The sequence below is a fragment of the Mya arenaria genome, chromosome 2 (assembly GCF_026914265.1).
Source record: "Mya arenaria isolate MELC-2E11 chromosome 2, ASM2691426v1".
Taxonomy (NCBI): domain Eukaryota; kingdom Metazoa; phylum Mollusca; class Bivalvia; order Myida; family Myidae; genus Mya; species Mya arenaria.
In genome coordinates this window covers 17,437,457-17,459,439 of record NC_069123.1, presented here as the reverse complement: position 1 = coordinate 17,459,439, position 21,983 = coordinate 17,437,457, and the positions used below count along the sequence as shown (strand labels likewise).

The 21,983-nt window shown below is 33.9% G+C and overlaps 1 protein-coding gene across 1 annotated transcript; it reads left to right on the top strand.

Moving 5' to 3' along the window:
• The first annotated feature begins 3,544 nt into the window (after positions 1-3,544).
• Positions 3,545-19,987, top strand: LOC128213599 (endothelin-converting enzyme-like 1). The gene is made up of 15 exons (XM_052919502.1): positions 3,545-3,655; positions 6,544-6,621; positions 7,018-7,135; positions 8,458-8,562; positions 8,807-8,961; positions 9,853-9,972; positions 10,390-10,524; positions 11,369-11,456; positions 14,587-14,724; positions 15,425-15,547; positions 16,487-16,617; positions 16,954-17,019; positions 17,313-17,399; positions 18,374-18,459; positions 19,858-19,987. The coding sequence occupies exons 2-15, from the start codon at positions 6,595-6,597 to the stop codon at positions 19,955-19,957; spliced, it is 1,479 nt and encodes a 492-aa protein (XP_052775462.1). The 5' UTR covers positions 3,545-3,655; positions 6,544-6,594; the 3' UTR covers positions 19,958-19,987.
• Positions 19,988-21,983: the final 1,996 nt, after the last annotated feature.

Genomic DNA, 21,983 nt, shown 5'->3' with positions numbered 1-21,983 from the left:
GCACTGATTTTGTAGCCTTTATGATTTTTTTACTGCCTGTATTTCCCAGTTGCCATTCAAAAGTATTTGTCATCAAATAGAAACAATTTTTATCATTTTTTACCAATTGACAGTCCATTTTCATAGCGAAAAAGTCATGGTTTTGACTAACTGTTTTGAAAAGTGTAGGTTAATTTATTTGTGAATACCGCCCAAGTGCTACTAATTCTTTGCCGATTCGTAAGGTCTCATTTATTTGAAAAAAAAACAACAACAACAACAACACATTAAGGACACTAGCATTACAAAAATACCAACGCGATGAGTTTTTTTCAGGAATTTTCACTGGAATATAATTGGTAATAATAGGACGCCCCGTAATGATCTTGCCGTCTGATGGGTATTATATTTTCTTAGATTGTGTATTAAGCCATTAATTACTTGTCTAGCTCCCGTTAATTGGCATTGGCAATTATCACTACTTTATCAAGGATATAGATCAATTAGATGTTTGAGAATTACAATGGCAAACGATGTGCAATCGCACGGACCTATAAACAGGTTTATTTGTCCGTGGCAAATGGATATGAAACATGAATAGTGCTGAGATTTGCAGACGACATAGACGTTTTTTAATAATTCTTTGATACTATGGAATGCTATTGACTTTATTTAACGATATCATACGGTTACTGAAGAATGCTGTATGTTTTACTATATTGTTTATTTAGACATTCCCAAGATTGTAAGTTTCTTCCATGGCCGAGAGTGTAAGATAGGTTCATTCCGACCCGAGCGTAGGGTGTTTTGCGGAAACGAGGTTTACCGAGTGTTTATCTTTCACGAGCGGCTATGGTAGATTCTTTTTCTCCCACCTCAGTTAAACAAAATAAGGTAAAAATGTATTTTTTGCTGGAACTCTTTTGTGCTTAGGCCTAGAAAATGTTTGGATAGGGTAACATCCTTTTCAAAAATAGGAAGGGTAGGTAGGCTTTTTTATAATTATTATTATTTTTATTAGGTTTATATACGAATGTCATTTTTTATCCTAGCGCAATATATTTATTTTGTTAGTTTTTCAATATTTGTTCAAACTGACTATAAAAACGGTAGGGTCAGCGCCTATTCCGTAGGTAGGGTCGGGTTACCCGAACCAAATGTATTTTTTATTAGGCCTTAGTGAAAATAATTGCGTATGGATATGCGATGATTCGTGGTTGCCATGGATATGCGCGCAGTGATTCAGATTATGTTAATAGTCAAATAGGTCTTTAATTAGTTCTACGGAGAGTGAAGCATTATTTCTTGAAAGGTGACATTTGAAGCGAGAAATGATTAATTAGCTTTCTAAATATTGCCACAAGACAAGGTTTCCGTGATGCCACAGATGACAGTCTTCAACAAGGGAGGTAATTACAATGTGGTGACCATTGAAAAGGAGTTCCATACGGACATTTTATCTTCACCCGTGGGCAAGATAAGAATTTCTAGCATGGTTAAATTATTGAATCTACTTATCTGAGGTGGGAGAAAACTATTTCCCTTCTTTTTTGAGCGCAGTGTGTTTTGTATGGTATTTTAACATGACGATTTTTAGTTTTCTTCGAACTTATGATTGGTTGTATTGAGTGTGTGTGTGTGTGGGGGGGGCGCTAGTTTTCAAATTTAGTATTTAGCCGTGTTTGAAATATATTTATGAGCAATTGAAATAATAATACTAACTTACTTTTCCTTAACGTGACATGACATATAAAATAACATTGTCTTAATGACAGTTGTCACATCATCGGCGCGCCAGTTTGCAGAAACCTTGCGAGAAAAGGTTTGATTTGCCTAATGCCATACACAATTAAATATAACGCTCAAATTAACGCGGGAAGAATCGCAAAAACCCGCAACTCCTCCAATCCTCTGAAGTGGCTGTCAGTGGCTTGGTGGTAATCTTATAAACGTCACTTGACTACGTCCAATCTAAGATATAGGTTTGTTAATCAGCCTTGTAAACGTCTCTTTGCACGTCACTTGTTTTGTCCCATTCCGAAAATCACCTTATCCCTTCCGAGTATAAAATATCTGGATATGGATGATACAGCCAAAATGTATCCGAGTATTAGACCAACTGAAAGCTAATTATTAGCGCGTCGTCATGACTAGTTCTTGATTTTAATGTGCGTTTGTCTTTCTTAAAAGATAATGTTGTGTGCCTTTAATTTTCAATTCGAGAGTTGATAGAAAGATACTTTATATAGACTTTCTACAGCCGTGCGTGCAATATTTGAATTATGGGTGTGTGCTATTTATCCATGGAAAACTTTAACTGAGTATTAAACCATACAGCCGTTGAAATCAATATAACATAAAAAACAATCCTTTTTTCAATCTTAAAAAATCTGCATAAGTACAGAACCAAGTAAGTTTTTCAATCTTCATGAAAGAAAATCCACAGAAAAAAAGAAACATTCAATAGTGCAGTAGCTTCAGAAATCCATGAGGAAAATGTTCGAGTAAGCGCAAATTAGCACCCGAGGTGTCGACCAGTTATTACGGAAATCGATTACTATCTCCGACTAGGGCATCTTATATTGTTTTACAATTTCCTACTGCCCTTCTATCCCGTCCATGTGATAAATGGTTCCAATGATTTTGGGCTCCGATACCAGTCAGATGGCGCTGCTTGGGAACAGTAGAAATCATTGTGCAAATGACTGTCTTGTCAAGGAAATATTAATGGATACACTTCTATCTAATTCTTTCGTGTCTGGTTTTGAAAAAAGAGGACTTATTTTTTAAATAATCACAATTTCTTTACGCACATTCTCATTTGTTCCTGTAAGTTTTTGGACACAATTTGAGGAGCAAAACTCATTCTTTCGTAGTGTTCATAATGTAATAACTAAGTTTATACTTAATTTAATGGACAAAGATCCTTCAATATCGGGAAGGTATCGAATGTTTGTCAGGACGTAAGCACGCTACATTGGAGTTGTGGATTATTTATAAAAGCACGTCGTCATGGGACAGGCCAGACTGAAATTGGAATTCAACTGCTCGCCAGGCTTGTTACCGAAGCTGCCTCTGTAGTTGGTTAAATATTAATAACAGGGATTTAGTGAATATGTTAGTATTTAAGTACTTGCCTAGATATGAGGAGTGACTTTAAAATTTGGGAAATAAATTGCTTTATGCAGCGAATTGTTAATACTTAGCTGATTCGTACAATCTGAACGTAATGCCAGCACAAAGCTTATCCCGAGAACGGTACGCTGTGTACTCAACGGATGGATTTAGTGACGATGCGAAATCTATCAAATCAAATAGAAGTGACAGTTTAACGTTACGTGAAACGGACTACGTTGATTTAACTTGCGTCAAGCTAGACATTACAAACGTACACGCCAATAAGTCGTTATCGACGTCACCGTCACCGTCAACGTCGGACAAGTGGCAGTCGTATTGGTCGCGGCGTGAACGTTGCTGCTGTTTCTGTAATTTTATCACAACGTTGACGTTAATAATTCTTATCATCATTGTGGTTTTAGCAACGAAAGGATTTGTTAATCTCAACCAAACAGATTCTATCCGGTTTGAAGGTGCTAACGACAAATATCATTCGAGCGACGTCACTCATGCTTATTCCACGTCGCCATGTACAACACCAAAACCTACGGAACCTGAGGTACTAATATTGTCTTCAATGTTTTAATAAACGTGTGGAACCAAGCCTTTTTTGCCACGTTGTCAACATTTTTAACATTACAATATAACATGTTTTAATGACTTTATACTTTCTGAATGATTTCGTGTATATTAGCGTTTTTTGATTTTATTGGGGAAAATATGATCATTCAAAAATAAATATTGTTGTTTCCAAAAATATTTTAATAACCTTATCATAATCATTTATAACAAATATATTCATATTCCTCGAGAATTGTTCTTTGGGATATTTCTGCTTTAAAAACATTTTTTGATGTATAAGTTTTAAATGAATCAGGACTCTTAATTATTATATATCATCTGTTTTTGGTGTTTTATTTTAACAATTTCACTGAGAAACAAATTAAAGTTAACTCAGCATTTCTAAATGAGAAGTGTTAAAGTGTCTTATAACTTTGAAATTAGTTATTTGCATTTGCAGTATATAACTTACTTATTACCTGAAAAAATGTCTGATACAATGGTAATCTTAATTGCATTTTATGCTCATTTCTATATCTCCGAGACGCTTGAACAAAGAATGGCGTTAATTGCCTCCGGATAATAACTGGTTTTGGTAAAATTGAAATCCATTTAAAGACAAAACAAATCAGTAAAAAACAGTACATATTCTATGGCAAATTTTCATTCAAATTATTCAAATTCTAGCAAAGCGCATCCATCTTGCTTCTTATATAAATCAGATATACTAGTTGGCCTTGAGACGAATTTAAATTTAGTCGATTTCACGTAGGTTTTAAATGTTCATTAATATAGAAAGCTATGAAACGTTTCAAAATAGTTATTATATTTGGGTTTTCTATGACGATTTATTTCCATTCTATTTTAGGTTGTAAGACGTTGATCAAATTTTGCACAGCAATACGTTCATATACTAGATGAAATTCCGTTTTCATTTTTGTTTCAGAAATAGTCATTCAAAATTATAACGTAACACAATCAATGTGTTTTTTCCAATCGAAAAAGTTTTGTGGATTTATGTTCAAATAAGAGAGATATTCGATACAATAGAGAAACAAAGTTATATAAGTTCACTTCCTGATTACAAAATGTAATTGTCTTTCCTTAAAAAAAGAAGTAATCAACACACAGTCACACGATATAAAGTTTTGAAGACTAGATAGTTTTAATTAGTTTGGCACCTGAAACCATCCCTTATCCTTTTTTTTGCGTAACTTGAAATGCAAGGGTTTTAGGCAATGTTTGATAAAACTTCTTTCGTAAAATTTGCAAAGCTTATGATTAAAAAAATGTATATATTATTACTAATCAGAGGTTTGTTGAAATTCTGTTTCCCTTCCAACTTTTTTACACAAAAACGATACAAAAAAATTCCTGCCTCTTTGAAAATGCAACATACGTTACGTACGGTCGGAGAGCTCTAAATGATTTATTTGCAGCTTCCGGCAATAATCTGGAAATTTTGTTCTTGAAGACCACGTGATGGCGTGGATAAGCGTTCTATGTATTTCAATATTGAAGGCCAGTTCAAGAAAACACTGATTTAGCTAACAGAAAACAGATGCTAATATATTGGAATTCATTTGTAAGAGTGGCTTTCATTTTTTTATGTTTAAGGACACCCTTTATTATGTTTCGAAACGAATTTTGTTGCCATCTGTAATAACTCGTTTGTGTAGAGTAAATAAGTATAAAGTAAAGACAAACTCATATCAACTATTGTAATGCAGCAATAGTAAGGGTGTTAGCTAATATACCCATACATTAACATATATTTGACAAATTCCGTTTAATAATGTGCATTCTTGAATCAAATAGTTACGCTTGACCATTTTATTTCAATTCTTTTTCATAACCAGAGATAGCATTCCGGAATGTGTATGAGCATGCAGACAGACAATAAATTTCTGCTCGTTTAAGAATACCAAATGGTTGCAAATATCTTTTTTTTCTGATTTGTTGTCTTTAAATGTTTATGTTAAATTCCTTGATAGTGCCTTCCGTGGTAAGTTACCGCTTTCGTGACTGGCATTTGTAATTAAGGATAAAAGTTATTGGCCATTTTACTGCATCTGTATTGTTAATTAGGAGAGTGGACATTAGTGCGATGTCCATTTATTAGGTCATCAGCTAATCATTACTGTTGTGTCCAAAGGTATCTATATGTGCACACGCGATACAGAAATAAATGACCGTAGAAGAAATAGAAGAATCAAGCTTAATCCACTGCACAGTTGACATTAAGCAATCAATAAAACAATAAATATTGCACATAGACATAAATTCATCTCAATTCATTGCATTTCTATTGATTTTAAAGTGATAAAGGTTACGTTGTTATAGTAATAACGACATATCACTATCAAGGCTCCATTCAGCATTCGGTCAGCGTGCATGTTAGGACCTAAGGTCATTTATCTTTATGACTAACGTTAATTATTGATGAGTTGTCATTGGATGCTTCAGACACCATCCTAGATGATAATATGTTAGATGGGCATTTTGAATGTGATGAGAACAATAACACAATTTGTACAAGCTTTGTTCGTACACCCACTAGTGATTTCTAATGTATTTTCAAAAGGAGGCCCTTTTCGGCAATCGTAATACTACGAAACGAGTCGTAACATTAGTTAACGAAGTAAATTATTCTCATTATTGTTTCCTGAAAATCATAAGGCCAGCATAAGTGCCGAAGAACTGCTCTTGAAAATCACTCAATAAGCTGATCTTATTTGCAGTTTGTGTTATAGATATCTGCATTTCAGCAACCATCGGAAACATGACTTTTTGTGTTCTTTTATGTATCTCATTTAATGGAGACACGTGTATCTAGTTAATAAACTTTTATTGCATTAAAATGAAACTTGTTTTCTATTCTTCCAGCGTTGCAAAGACGACATCTGTGCAAGACTGAGTGCGGACATTTTAGTTAAGATGAATGTCACTGCAGATCCATGCCAGGTAAATAAGTTTGTCCTTTTCATTTATTTAGAACAATATTGCGTTATTGGTACTTATTTCAATTTTTGTATTTATAATTGCAATATAACTAGCATTGAATTGTTTTCAAATATGCGTCTCGTTTTTTGGAAATAAAAGAATAGTACGTAGGCGTTTCATTTTTTCGAGAAACTAAATTTACAACTTTACGTCTGAACATCTGCTTGAATTGAACGAAAAAGGTAGCATCTTATTTCGATCAATTCGTACATGGTGGCAGAGATATCACATCTGCTCGTCAAAAGAAAACACTCTGTAGGGGATTATTATTAACTGGCATTGAACAATTGCAGGACAGTGAAGTTAAACAAATTAATCGTTATTATTTATACTCCTCTTATTCTCCACCCTTTTCAGGACTTTTATGAATACGCCTGTGGCGGGTTTGAACGGTCAACACAACTGTCTTGGAACACTCCTCGCAAAAGAACAAATCCAGACATTGTTTTGGAGAATTATCAAGATGCTATATCAGGTATCTCACTAAATGTTTTACAGTGTTGTTTTGCTTTTAATTCAAAACGAGCAATATTAATAGATTCGCAACAAATAAGCCGATTAGAGCGAAGTATTTCATGACCTCTATTTTGGTTATTGTTGTACGTTAAGTAATCGATTTATACACATTCGTCTGGGATGTCATACTTAATGTTCTGCTCAGTACCAGAGGTAAAATAGTCTATAAGTCGGTTATACTTTACACACTACAGAATACACGTATATACTCATGTAATCGCTGTTGCTTCCATTGAAATATAACCTTTTATCTTCAATTTATGGTATAAGATCTCAAAGGTACATTGTTTTCTGCGTTTTAATCTACAAAATAAAACCAATTCAAACGCAATGTCTCATGAATGTAAGAACCCCGTGAGTTTATAACTTATACAGAAAATTAAGTCGGTCTTGGTAAGCACACTGGAAACATTGGCATACGCCGACCTTTGCCGGTAACAATCCAAACACCGGCTAGCAGATTTTGTATCACCAATTGCCCATGTGAGGGTGATCGGTAAGCCGCAACATATATTTAAGTACTCATATCAGATCGGCTCCGCCATTTTATATTCAGCCTGACTCGCTTGTTTTCAAAAATCCGTCATTGACGAGGTTAGAGCACAAAATTCATTGTTTTTCAAATTTCTTAAATATATGATCACGAGCTTAACTAATCGATTTTGGATAAAACCCCGGTGAAACAAGAGGGTCACATACCCAGGCATGTATTTCACAAAATTGGTCCTTAACCTGGAACTTATTGTTTCGATGTGTATGCGTCCATATGTTCTTCTGTTTATTTTATATAACTTATTAACACAGGTATAAAGCACAAATTTCTCAGATTATTTAGACTTACAACTTTATTCCTTTATATTTAGTTCCATAGTGCATCCGTGTGTCTGTCTCCCTCCTATTTGGCTGTTATTCACCCTCATGCGTGGCCATCTGTTCATAGTCTGCAATTTAGGAGCAAAAATGGAATATTGGGAAAATATACTCGTCGATAAATAATATTAACACAATTGAGTTAAATATTATCATTGACCAAAACAAAATACAAAAACTTCGTGTCAAGATCGCCCATTCACAAAATGTTATGACATATGTAATCACATATGTAACAGTTGATTTGTGAGTTTTGTTTTCCACCAGATAACTATAAATGGCCTACTCTGGCATACGCCGAAATTTAGGGTAACTCCTTTCGAGTTTTCAATCTTGTATCTGTTATAACAGTATTACATAATGTAGATCTATACATATGTTTATAAGGGAAATTCTGATTTTTACATTTAGATAGACTGTCCGAAGATGTGAAACCAACGGATGGACGAGAAGTGAAGGCAATCAAACGAGTATTCCAGTCATGTTTGGGTTTCCAAAGAAACACCCACAGAGAAAGTAATACGATACAAAATGTTTAACGGCATTTAGATTACGATGCTTTGGAACAAGGTACCTGTAAGGTATCTGTTGACATTCTTAACAAATAATATAATATCATTTTTCTTAACGTGCTTGATTATCAAAGTAATTGATGTGAACGCTCGTGTTTTTGTAAAGCACATCCATTAACAGGACCAAAATCATACCATACGTAAACAGTATATATCTATGCTTACTCCACAATTAATTTGACTTTTAGTTTTGGGCGTCATAGAAGACCTCGGAGGATTTCAGTTTGGTGAATCAAAGAAATCAAAAGACATTGACCTTACACAGCTGTTAACATTGACCGTGTTAAAGTTTGGGGTTAATGCTTTGTTTGACACACACGTTCTCACATCTGGGAAAGTCGGGGTATGTTGTTTAGAAATATTTATTTGTTGTCCGTAAACTTTTGTTTATAGTGTAAGTAACACCTGCCAAATTAATTAGGTGTTATGCAAAAAAATCATGATTCGTGATAAAATTGGAAATTGTTCATAAGTATTGTTTCTAAGAAACGGTATTTGACATGAGCAAAACATCTTTTTGATATCTAGGGTTCAAACACATCAAGCGAAAGGAGTAACACAACTAAAATCAAGTGTGTGAATGGAACATACTGATCTGTCAGCAATTATTTTGATCTACCCTAAGCGTTAAAGAGTGATATAAACTGTGGCAATAATACTGACAAAATAAACAATTATTACAGGGAATCTTAACTGAGCACAAACAGATGAACGTTAAACGCTGCCCACACTGGTATTATGAAAATCTTCACTTATTGTTTTGTTAGCCATTTTCTCTCGAGGGAAATAGGAAACTTCTATTCTTAACATCTGCGCCTGAGCTTCATTTTAAACCCAGGGCGAATTGGGGATTGAAAGTCAGAATTAGGTGGAAATATAGCGGTTATGAGATAATGAATAAGTGGAAAACGATTAACACCTCCGATATTATAGATGTTTAGAGAAACTTGCAGAAGGATTGGTTTCTTTCGTATATATTGATGATTGATATTTGAAATAGCTTAAAAATACTGTAAGTCTATATGTGAAACACAATACCGTTCATTTTTTTTATAAAACGTGTTTATATCATTGAACTTTAAAATGGAACAAGACAATAAGTTTCGAACTTAGCTAGACAAAAGAACAGTAAACACTAACAGAACACCAGTCAACATTTGCACTTGCGCGTTTCAGATATAACTGCTGCACGAATGTATTTTCAAATATTTTTATCACGTTTCTTTATTATCAGTTGACAAACCAGTTTTCCGATTCCTTGCTAGTCGACCAAATGCAATCTGGATTTGAGCCTCACCGGTACAGGTTTCTACGTCCTAGCGACTATATCTTCAGGGATGAGAAGAAAGACGCGGTATGCTATGCAAACCTAAAACGTTTGACAAATGTGACCTTTCTGTTATTCAAATACTTAAACATTGATTTAAACAAGACGTCAGTCTTAGTCATTGCTTCGATTCAAGTTTTTTATTCTGAGTATAACTTGTATTAAGGAATACAATTTTCTTCTTTTTGATATCAACTAACTTTGGACTTCAAATAGCACAGCCTTGTCGTTTGATACGGTCCGAATCCGTACTAGTAGTATTTTCTCATTTTCATTCAGTAGCAAGAAATATTCAAACGAGAGGTTTGTAATATGTGAATGTTCAATTTCTAATAACAGACAACCATGTGCGATTTTTTCTTTGACGTTCATTGATCAGCATTTTGTTCAATCATATCCTTTAAGCAAAAGCTATCATTGGTTTTATTTTTGTTTCATTACCAGATGATGCTCGCTTATAAACGCTTCATTGGTGAGGTCGTGGCTCATATATTAGGGATCGATGAGCGAGGAGAGACTGACCAGACATTTGAAGAGATGATCGATGATTTATATCATATAAATGTTTATATAAACAGGGTGAGTCAATAAACATGCTATATATGGCTTCCTTGGAGTCTTAAGATCAGATCTTCTGGATTTATGAATGCCAAAACTTCTTTAGAAGCTCAGCAAATGCGGTATGGACTTCGAAGATGTAATAGATTTAACAAATTAAACCACACATATTGGGTAAATTATTTGTTAATAACCATTTTATCAACAAGAGGATATTTTTTTTCTCAGAAACATTGCATGTGATACTCAGTTTTGAACTTTATTTTCGATTCCTCATCGAATTTCGTTTTTACCCGATTTAGTTTTGACCATAAGTGAAAATTAAAATCCAGCTTAAGTTAAACTTACAATGCCTAACGAGTTCTTTCAACCCCACACGAGGAGCATGTTTTCAGTACTGTTTACATCTGTTGATATGATCATAAGTAATTATTCGGTGCATTCAAGAGCTATATTGGGAATGTTTGTTGACAAATGAATAATCTCACACCCCTAATAACATGGCATAAACATTGACGCTTAACAGTCTGTGAACTAGCTGTATGTTATTGGCATATAACTGTTATACAATGATGGTATTGAACATTTCAATCTCAATTTGTTTTTTTCTTTTATGATGGCATCATGACTGATTTACCTTCGTCTGACAATGAACATTACCCGCACAATGTCAATCATTGGGCTGGAAAAGAATAAAAAAACAAGTGTTAACACAAATAAGGTATTCTTTTTTAATTTGGCGTCTCAAAATATAAGGAAGTAGTTTCAGAAAGGTTTAATCATACGTGGTTCGCCATGAGGAAATTAATCAAACTAATCGTAAATTTAAACACATAATTATTGAATTAGGATGAATGATTGACAGCTCGCAGGATTGTTCAACGATAGCAATGATAATTTGGATCTCAAATACAAAATTGCCCGTAACTGGACACGATGGATCAATGAAGATTGTATAAAACAGCAACAGAAATTAACGATAGCTTAATAAACTGCGAGAAGGTAACATTCTTTGTGATGCATTCTGGTCCCCGCTTTTATGTAGACCAACTCAAATTAGGAAACAACAATAGGGCCACACTAACGTCTGATTTCGACCGAGAAATATTGGAGTAAACATTTTTTTTCCAGTAATTAAAAAGAAAGGATACATCTGTTTTGAAATGTTCTGTATTTTTCTGAACGTTGGAACGTATAAAAACACACAGACTGAGTGAGATTGGAGGGATATGACATAAATCTCATGTTCACTATCTTTGAGGGAATAATTCTAACTATATCAAGTTTGTGAAGTTTGGAAATTGTTTATTGACACTAGAAGGCAAACCCCTAAGCACAGTGGGCATCGTATTTTTGTCGATATCATTTCAACATTTTCTTAGCAGATCATCATGGTTCTCTCGGGTATGCCGCAAATAAATTGATATGATAAGTCTGAGGTACTTAATGGCTAGATACATAATTATTTTGACCGAAGAGAACCCATTATAGACGCAGATAGGAAGTTAGTAAGTTGGTCCAAAGCATTTAATGTCAGTGTTATTTTCTAAGTTCATCCTTTGAGCATAGAAATTGCCGATACTCCCTGCTTAGGGGACTAGAACTATTTGATGCTGCAGCAGAAGTGTATGCAGATACTACGGACGAAATTACATTACTAGCATGGACCGCACATGCGCTGAGATAATATGGATAGTTTGAGTCTGCATAGTTATCGATTGAGGTCATAAAAGCCATAATCTACTACAACTACTACTACTTCTTCTTCTTCTACTACTACTACTACTACTACTACTACTACTACTACTACTACTACTACTACTACTACTACTACAATAATAATAATAATAATAATAATAATAATAATAATAATAATAATAATAATAATAATAATAATAATAATAATAAATAATAATGATAAAAATAAGCCCATGACACGTAACAATTTTATGTCAATGTTGACGTCAAATAAATCCTGTCAAATCGTTTTTCTGACGAATACTTATGTTAAGTCCTACATAAGTATATATTTAATTGCACTTTAGTGAAGTGTCATAATGTTATTTTCTATAATACAATGATAAAATGCCGTTGAAAAATTCAGTATTCGAGCATTAAGATTTGATTTAAACATATTTTATTGCCTTTTTTCTTTCAACATAATCGGTATTTACAACAATAATATAGAGTATACAAAAAGCAAATGGGTTGGACACAAGTTCTTACAACATAATTAACATCTTCCCCATTGCACATAACGTTGATAAGTATTTGGCGATAAATATAAATAAGATAAAGGTAAGGAAATGGATAAGTGAAAGAAATGTTAGTAAAAGAAAGGAAGTAAAAAGAAAAGAAGAAGCATTCTGACTCACTGCTACACAGGTGATATGTGGTAAACTGTTCAATAAAACAACCTGGTTCAGTTATATTTAAAGAAGGGGCTAATCCGTAAACCGTTTAAAGTGTTTTATAAGTAAGTGTACATAATGGAATAATACAATTTTTCATCGCCGGAGAGTAAGGGTTTTCCGAATAATAACGACGTAATGCTAAGTGGGTGAATCGCACGTGTTCCACGAAACATGGATATACGTTCCTGAGTATAAAGATCACACCTAAAGAAATAATGCTCTGCATCTTCAATTGGGTAACCACACTGGCATCTAGTGCTATTAAGCAAATGGTTATTATAGAGGTCAAAGTTAAGATTGCTACAATGGTTCCTTATACGAGCATGCGTTACGGAGTATACACGTTCTTCTAACAGAAAGTACTTGGGAACCACAGGACCTTTGAATTTTCCCCTTAAATTTGCTTTAAATGCCGAAATTGAAGGAGATGATGTAATGTTATGTTCTAAATGATTATATAAATCTATTGCTGATGGAATAAAAGACTTTGAGAATCAATCTGTTCTGCGAGGAATAGTAATGAAATTGCTATTATTTCGGAGATTATAATGTGTTGTTGTAGAGATCACAGGCGGTATTATTTCTTGCGAATAAACAAGTAGTGTGCCACTTTTAGCTTGATACACGAGAGTTAACTTTTGAATTTTTCGTCTGTCTGCAAGCGAAACCAAACCTATTTTTTTCATTAGATTATCAATCGATACAGATCGTGTTAAGCCTGTGACTATACGCGCGGCTTCATTAAGCATTAAGAAACAACCCTGTTTAGGGACACAAGGCAATGGCCATACAATAAACCATACCTTACAGTAAATAAGAAGTAGCGCGATGTTGCGCGTGGCTTATCTGGTTGGGTGATGCAAGACAAAACTTTCCAGGTCGGCTGGAAAAGCCTACCAGATGTGTAAGAATAAATACGAATGCGTGTGCATGGACACTAAAGAAACGCGGTCGAAGCTTGATTATAACGTATGTGTATGTTTTTGTGTATATAATCTTAACATTAGTCTTGTACATCGTTTCATAAGAGGTAAAACGTATTTCTTTACTTAATCGTTGCAGGTGCTTTATTCAGAAGAAGCGCACGACATTACAGAAGAAATGGCAAAATGCAACAGATCATCTATTGCAAATGATCTTCAAGTTCATACTCCATATAATATCAGTTGGAAATCATTCTTTTCGACATTATTCCAAAATAGCGAGTTTAAAAATAAATACACAATTTGTTTCACGTCTCTGACAGTATCACTGAACGATGTGATTTCGTCTTTTTCATTCCTTACATTGAAAAGATACATTATATTTCACGCTCTCACTGAGAGTGACCTTTTTCATTTGCTTCCACGGGATATGCCAGTGTTCGTGCAATCACCATGGCAACTCAGTGCCTTACCCATTGGTCGGAGTGAGTTTTCTGATGACTTTTGTGCCAGACAAATTTCCAGGATGTTTCCAATGCATTATGTGATAGGTAATGCTACCATAGACGGAGTAAATGTCGCCCTAAGGCATACTTTTATCGACCTCATCAGCAGTGTAGAAGAAATAATCAGAGACTTATACTGGATGCCAATTAAGCAAAAGCAACATTTATTAACTGAACTTAGTGGATTGACTATGCAAGTGGAATGGAAAGCTGCAAATGAAATATTTAAATCTCATGTAGGCAAATTTGGTGATGATTATTTTGAAAATATGTCAGAGATGATTCAAGGCATAGCAATGGAATCTGTGAGGGGTGAAAGAAGGCGTTTCCCAACCACAGAGGGGTCGTCCATATTCTTCCTGAGAAATAAAGTGCTAGGTGGGTATTCTTATCAAAGCAATACATGCTTGTCTCTAGGTAATGTGTATGTTGATAATATGATGACATTAATTTTGAAATATATATATATATTAGAACACCTACTTAACACGATAAAACGGTCAAACGGTTAGCATTAAAAATGTATGTCATATGTTTCCGTTTTCAAGCGTTTTCATCATTCGAATTGTGAGGTTTTATTTTGGTATCTGACACTATATAAATTTGTCATGTTGACGTATCTTAGTTTTTGTTTTACAATGGATTTGGGCATCATTTTTTAATTTTAACCAATGGTCGATACACGTTATACTTTAATTAAAATGATATATCGAGGGTCGTTACATGGATCATAGTCTTTTTACAGATTTCGATTTCATTTCATAGCTGTAGCGATTACTTCACGACGTCTTTAATAAAATATTCAAGTACTCAAACGTTGCGGAATAATATCTTCATTTATTTCATTTATTTAATTCAGATTGTTAATTTTAAAATGAGGACTAAAGTTTAGTTTTGATAACACTTTCATTTGTAACTTACGCGTTATGACCCTTTACATATGCGAAAAAAACAAACAGATACGAATTAAGTATTTCCATATGTATCAGCATCAGTAAAGAAGTAGAGATAGCAGTACTTTGAGCAGTTAACCTACACATATGAAGGATTAGTTAATGTTGTAAAATATTTTTTTCAGTAGAGATGCCAACATCAGTTTACTTTTTACCGCTGGTGTACGCTAGCTCGTCTGCTGACGTTTGGTTCGGCGCAGTGGGGACCCAAATAGCACAGACAATCTCGCAACTGTTAGACATTGATGGTAACACGATATATCACGCCTCTAACATGAATGACGCAACGCCATCGGTCCAGGACTGGTCACGCAGTGACCCCATATTTTTCCATATTGGGTCATCAAATTGTTCCAGACCAAAATGGCGTTTATTTTTACGATTCCGATGAATATGCCGATGGATAAATGAAACATTTAAACATGTAAACAGGATGTCGATGTGATATATTCGTTCCGGGTTAGTAGGTGACCCGATATGGGATATACGGGGCGCGTCGCTCTCATCCTATATGGTTATATTTGCCCCGTATATCCCTTATCGGCCACCTACTAACCCCGTAACTTATAATATTATTGAGTGTTGCCCTAAAACTTTAACTGGAAAATGAAAAACTATTGTTGTTTTTCAATAAAATACAATAAATTGGCTTAAATAGGTAAAATACATGGCATAATACATGGACAGATGGCTTAACACTTGAATAACACATTTTACATGTATTGTGTGACATATTTGTTTTGAAGATTTGGGCTCAGTGTCATTAGTGTTATCATTGTATAGGAATCGAGCTTTGGAGATTCCTATTTGCACCGAGTGTAACACAATGTATTCAAATATTATTCACCAAGTATTCCTAGAAACACTGGGAACATTGTGCACACAACCTTTTCTAAGACTGTGTTTAAACTTGAAACAGTTTGCACATATAGTAGTATTGTAAATGGATTCCATATACAAGTAGACTGCAGCCCATCAAAACATCATTTTTATCAAAGTTATATTCTAATGTCACACGTTTGTGTTATACTCGGGTATAAGCTTGGATGACCTGAAAGTCTTTACGTATTATCTATGGAATGGGGCATCAGGATTCTTTGTGTTATAAATTAATTTCTTATTGTGTTTAATTCATAGAAAAAACCTTTACTGACGTTTGAAAACCACCCGTTCTTTCTGTTTTCCAGCTTTGCTTCGGTTTTTGAGCGAAGATAAAATTGATCACAGGGTAGCATTGACGATTGCCTTTCGGTTACAATGTTTGCTGGACGAATACAACAAGTATACAGTTCTTCAAGAGGACAATAACATGTATCGGGTAAAATATAAATATATATAAAGAACTGCATTATAAATAGTTTATAAAATAAGACCATAATCCGGTAGAATGACTTGTATTTGTTTCTATTAAACGGGCCTAATTGTATAAGCATATATGAACAAATAACCAAGGACAAAAAAGAGGGAGCACACAATGGCTCTATTAATTGAATCACCTAAACAACTGCAATCGATCTACGTCCGAAGGATTTGTCGGACATATGAGATCAAAGGAATATATTGTAAGTTAAGTCCATACCGTTTGAAATGTAGCATAAAAAGGAATCTAAATATTTGCTAAGCTGTTTTAAACATTTATTATAATATATTGCAGCTGAAAGGCGATTTGACAAAAAATGCCAACTTTAAAGACAGTCTTGCTTTGCGAACTGGATACAAGGTAATAATGAGCACTTAATTCCCCTAGTGATCTATCAATATTATATTTTGCAAAAGTTTCACCAAAATATGTGGAAACAAAACGATCCTATGCTTAAAAGCGTGACTGAAGAGCACTCACGAGCAATCAGGAAAATTATATTCTTTACAATCTTTGATTCATGGTTTTAAGAGTGATTTATTTTGCAAGTAAAAATAAAAAAGATTTTGCCAACAAGTTTGATATATAAGAAATATCTGAATGCGTAGTGTTTCCTGACTTTTTTTATTAATGCTTTTGCATCTATATTGTAGGCTTTCATGAAGAACAAGAAGGGGCGTATCAATATTTCTGGTCTAAAGTTATCCGAAGAGCAAACATTCTTTTTGGTCTATGCACAGGTATAGTATTAAAACCTATATTTATCGTAGCAAGAGCGACAGGAAATGAAACGCTTTTAGACTCAAGAAGTGACATATTATTGACTGATTAGCAATGCTAATTTACATGCGATTCGGGAATTGCATATTGTGTTCTTGTGCAAATTTATGAAGTGTAAGTATGTATAAGATATTCAGCTTCTCAGTCGTTATTTTAATCAGGTACGTTTATCAGATAATCATAATTCATTTTGAAATTGCACATAATTTAATGAGTTTTTAGCTCGGCTGTTCCAAGAATAAGGACGCTATACTACTGGCCCCGGCGTCGGCGTTGAGTTCTGCGTCGGCGTTTGTGTCGGCGTCTGTGTCTGCGTCGGCGTCCAGTTAAAGTTTTAAGGCAATTTTGCATAGTCACTTATATCTCCAATGCCTTTTATTCAATTCACCTATGACTTCACACAATTAGTGATGACCATCTTACAATTAGGTAACCAAACACCATTTCATCATGTTAACATGTTAACACCATTTTTATGGCTAATGGTTGACTTAGGAACTAAGGTTAAAGATTTAGGGCACATTTTGTCCGGTTAAAGATTCGGGGCAAGCTGGGTTTATCACTACTCATTACTTCTATACTGTTCATTCAATTGAGTCAATACTTTACACAGTTGTTAACGGACATCACACACTAAGGGTACATCCAAGTTCTTTTGTCCATCATTGAAAACCCTGATTCGTCACATTGCAGCGTTTCTTGTTTACTGTTTAATTTGACTTCTGCCTGGCATATATCACATCATTATTGTACCCATTTCTGAGAGAAAGCGGCAAAGAGTCGAGCGTGTTGTCTTACGACAGCTTGTGTTAATTACATGGCTACTTATTTGACACATTATGTGCAAAAACATTCAACGGTGTTCGGTACGTTGATTCAAAGTAAACAACTGTAAAGCTATATAATGTAAATAATGAAATAATAATCGTTACAGAGTATGTGTGAGAAGACAAACACAAGGGGAGCTAAGCAATTCTATATAAATACAGAAACCAGTCATCACTCGCCTGGACGATACAGGTATATATGATGGTGGGAGTTATGTTGACATTATTGACCACGCCCCACGGAACTAAATTGTATAAAAGTATAAACAACATACTGATATTTTAAATATGCGAAAAGAATTAATGATGAAATCAAGTGTATATTTTAAGGTTAAAACATGCGAACACTCATTTAATTCGTACAGCGAGGGGAACGTGGTCTTTAACTTAATGATGAAAACGAAACTGCTGCCTTCGCTGTCAATAAATAGGTTATATCAATGAGATATGAATGTTTTTAAAAAAAATATTAATCAATGTAATATGAAAAAGCAAATCTGCATGCTGAGAGAATTGTCTTAAAGGATCTTTAGATGTTCGTTATGACATGTTCTATCTTTAAAAATCGCTTTAATAAATACTTTCTATACTGATCAGCATTTCTTATATGCACACTCGCATGACTATTCAACATTAAAGAAAACATGCAGTTGTATATAAACACTTTTCGTTTAAGTCAATGATAATTTTTTGTTACTTTAACGCTTTGAAAAAGAAAATAGTTAAATTATATCTTGCATGTTGGCTTCTCAGCCTTGATGGAATAACCTCTTGTTGATTAACCCTGACAACTTAACATAATGTTCATGACAGTACTTGTGATTTTGTCGACGTAGTCTTTAATTAATTTTGAAATATTTGGCTGTGCTATTTTGTTTCGCAAAATATCATCTTATATATCTATAACTCCTGAATAATTGTCATTATTTCTTGAGAGAAGACCACTGCGTTAGATTCATTCCTATTGCTTTCTTGCTTCTCTGTGACCCGTTTCATTAAAGGATCTTAGTCGTAACTCCAAATATCTTAAATCTCTGACAAACGTCACATTTATTCATTTTTATCAAATGTGTTTGCAACTGAAATACCGGTTAAACAAACGGATATAAAATATGGAAACTATGTTACTAAAATTATTTCATTTTTACGACTAAGGGTACATTCTAATCAACGAGCGTATTATACGTTGACATCGGAAAATCGAAAAATTCAGTTGACCATTAAGCAAGTGTAAAAACATCTAATTAAAAGATTCAGGATATCACCCATAATCATCAAGGATAAAACGAGACGAATGTCGATGCAAGGCATCAAAGAAGCGACTGAACTTGTTTATGGAACATTAATATAATTTGTTATCATTTTGATTAAACAGGGAAATATTCGAACTATGACGGATTTATGACGATGTGCGGACGATGTCTTTCACATCTTTTTAAATCGTACTTTTTTTCGGACATTTCCGATTCGGCCTAATTATCATTTCATCATTTATTTCATACGAGTCACCCGACGCTTGAATACCAATCTAAAAGTACTGTGTCTGATATGAACTCGCATGTATAAATGATATTTTAATTTATATTTTCAGAGTTCTTGGGACGTTGTCACATTTCAAGAAATTCGCCGACGCATTTCATTGTTCTGCAAATACCGAAATGAATCCTGCAAACAAATGCTCTTTATTTTAGTTATTCTTAGACAGGAATCTAGTGTATTTGTATTTACCTGTTTGCATTATTTTTGTGAAATATTATCCATTAAATGTAAAACTAATAAAAGTAACGTCTCCATTAAATGGGGTTTATGTTTAAAATTTCGACTACTGTACTTGTTTCCGTAGTTTTTCATATAAATAGTCATTCAGAAATATGTTTATTTTAACGTTGTAGTTTGTCAATGTACATTGATATATTTCATATGGGACAGTTGTTTGTCAGTTATGCCTAGCTGCAAATAAAATAAAACATATACCGGAATAAAATTAAACAAATTATTTTAAAGTGTCTTTTCTTACAGAAATTAAAAATTCTAAATACTGCTTTAAATAATATAAAAGAATTCTGAAAACGAAACACTGAACAACAATGACGTTAGAAACAAAACATGAGTAATGCCTGTTGATAATACGTTCTTTTTTATCAGATAATGATTAAATATCTTGGATTATGGGCACAACGTGCATAGTTAAATAAACTTCTTTTAGTGTAAATGAAAATGGGCTGATGGTCACGGTTTCTCAAATTGTTAGAAACAAAATAAAATACACGATCTAGATTTGACAGATATATAAATTATATATAACGCTTATCAACAACAAAGCCATATTTAAGAACATCACACGTTTTTTGAAACAGCTTCTTTTTATATCACCGGTAGGAAATGGGTTACAAGTAGTACATCAGATATGTTTAACAATAATGCAAATAACAGCATATTGATCTAGCCAAAATGATCTGAAAAAAATGGAATTTGGTTGTTTACAAATGTGAGACTTCGAAACATATCGAATAACGTTGTACTATACATTAATGCAGAATCAATGGATGACAATGACGAAATTGATAAAAAAAAGTTGCAGGACGCTATAAATGGCTTTTGGACACTAGAAACAACCCGTTGGTGTGTTCATTGTGTGGACATTTAGATTACATAAGATGGGATCTGAGGAATCAAAGCATGGCTAAAGAAAACTATTGATGGAAAGAGGCTTAAATGTTGATACTAGTGCGTTGCAATCTCACTTGAATGAAAACTGCTTAAGGCTCGTCAAAAACAGAATCACAGCAACTTCAGTGATTGGCGCAACATTAGGAATTTACGCTTTCAATCCACAATCACTGCTACTGTTATTAATATTAGACGGCGACTACATGAATTTGAGTTTGCAGTGTTTCTTTCTTAGGGATTGTTTTTGAGGAATTGTTTATAAACATATGCTTGAAACACTTCAAGACCATCTTAAAAGTCGAGTGGAACTGTTTTGTTGTGTAAGCGATCGTCATTTCCGGCTAGGACGAGGCGTGGTCGACGAGACTGTTCTCTGTCTGAGAAGATCATTCATATTTGTGACTGTACTCTCCAATGAGTATCTAGAGTACCATATTGACATTGAGAGTCTTAACAAGCTGTTTAACCGGGCAAACCAATACTGCTGTTTATAAAAGGTCTAATACTTATAGACAGAGTTTTTGCCACGTTCGTTCGCTGAAATAATAAAATAGATATGCGCGCTATATGGGAGAGGGAAACGGCAATTACAAATTGAAAGCTTTATGGGAACTTGTGAACGATTCTTTGATTGACATTATGTCATCTTCAATATAATAATGCCTTGTCAAGAGCAAACTTATTCGCGAACGACTGTGAACCTACATTAAACTTAATTATGTTTACAGAATGAAATATGTTTTGGTCCATTTCTCTAGTGATCAAATCTTATCAGACGAGAAATAAATAAATAAAACGCAAATATCACTTCATCCTTTTTTGATATATCAACGAAATGAAAACTTCCGTTTAATATATCATGTTTTTGTTGAGATAGTACCAGTGGTTTTAAATCGCAAGCAGATTATGTGAAATTGAAGTTTTATGTGAAATTGAAAGTTTAATCCACCCGAAGTTAATTTTTAAACATTTTCACAGAACAGATCCCTTGTCTTGGTCCCATTTAAAGTAACGAAGATATTCAATCATTCATATATTAAAATATGG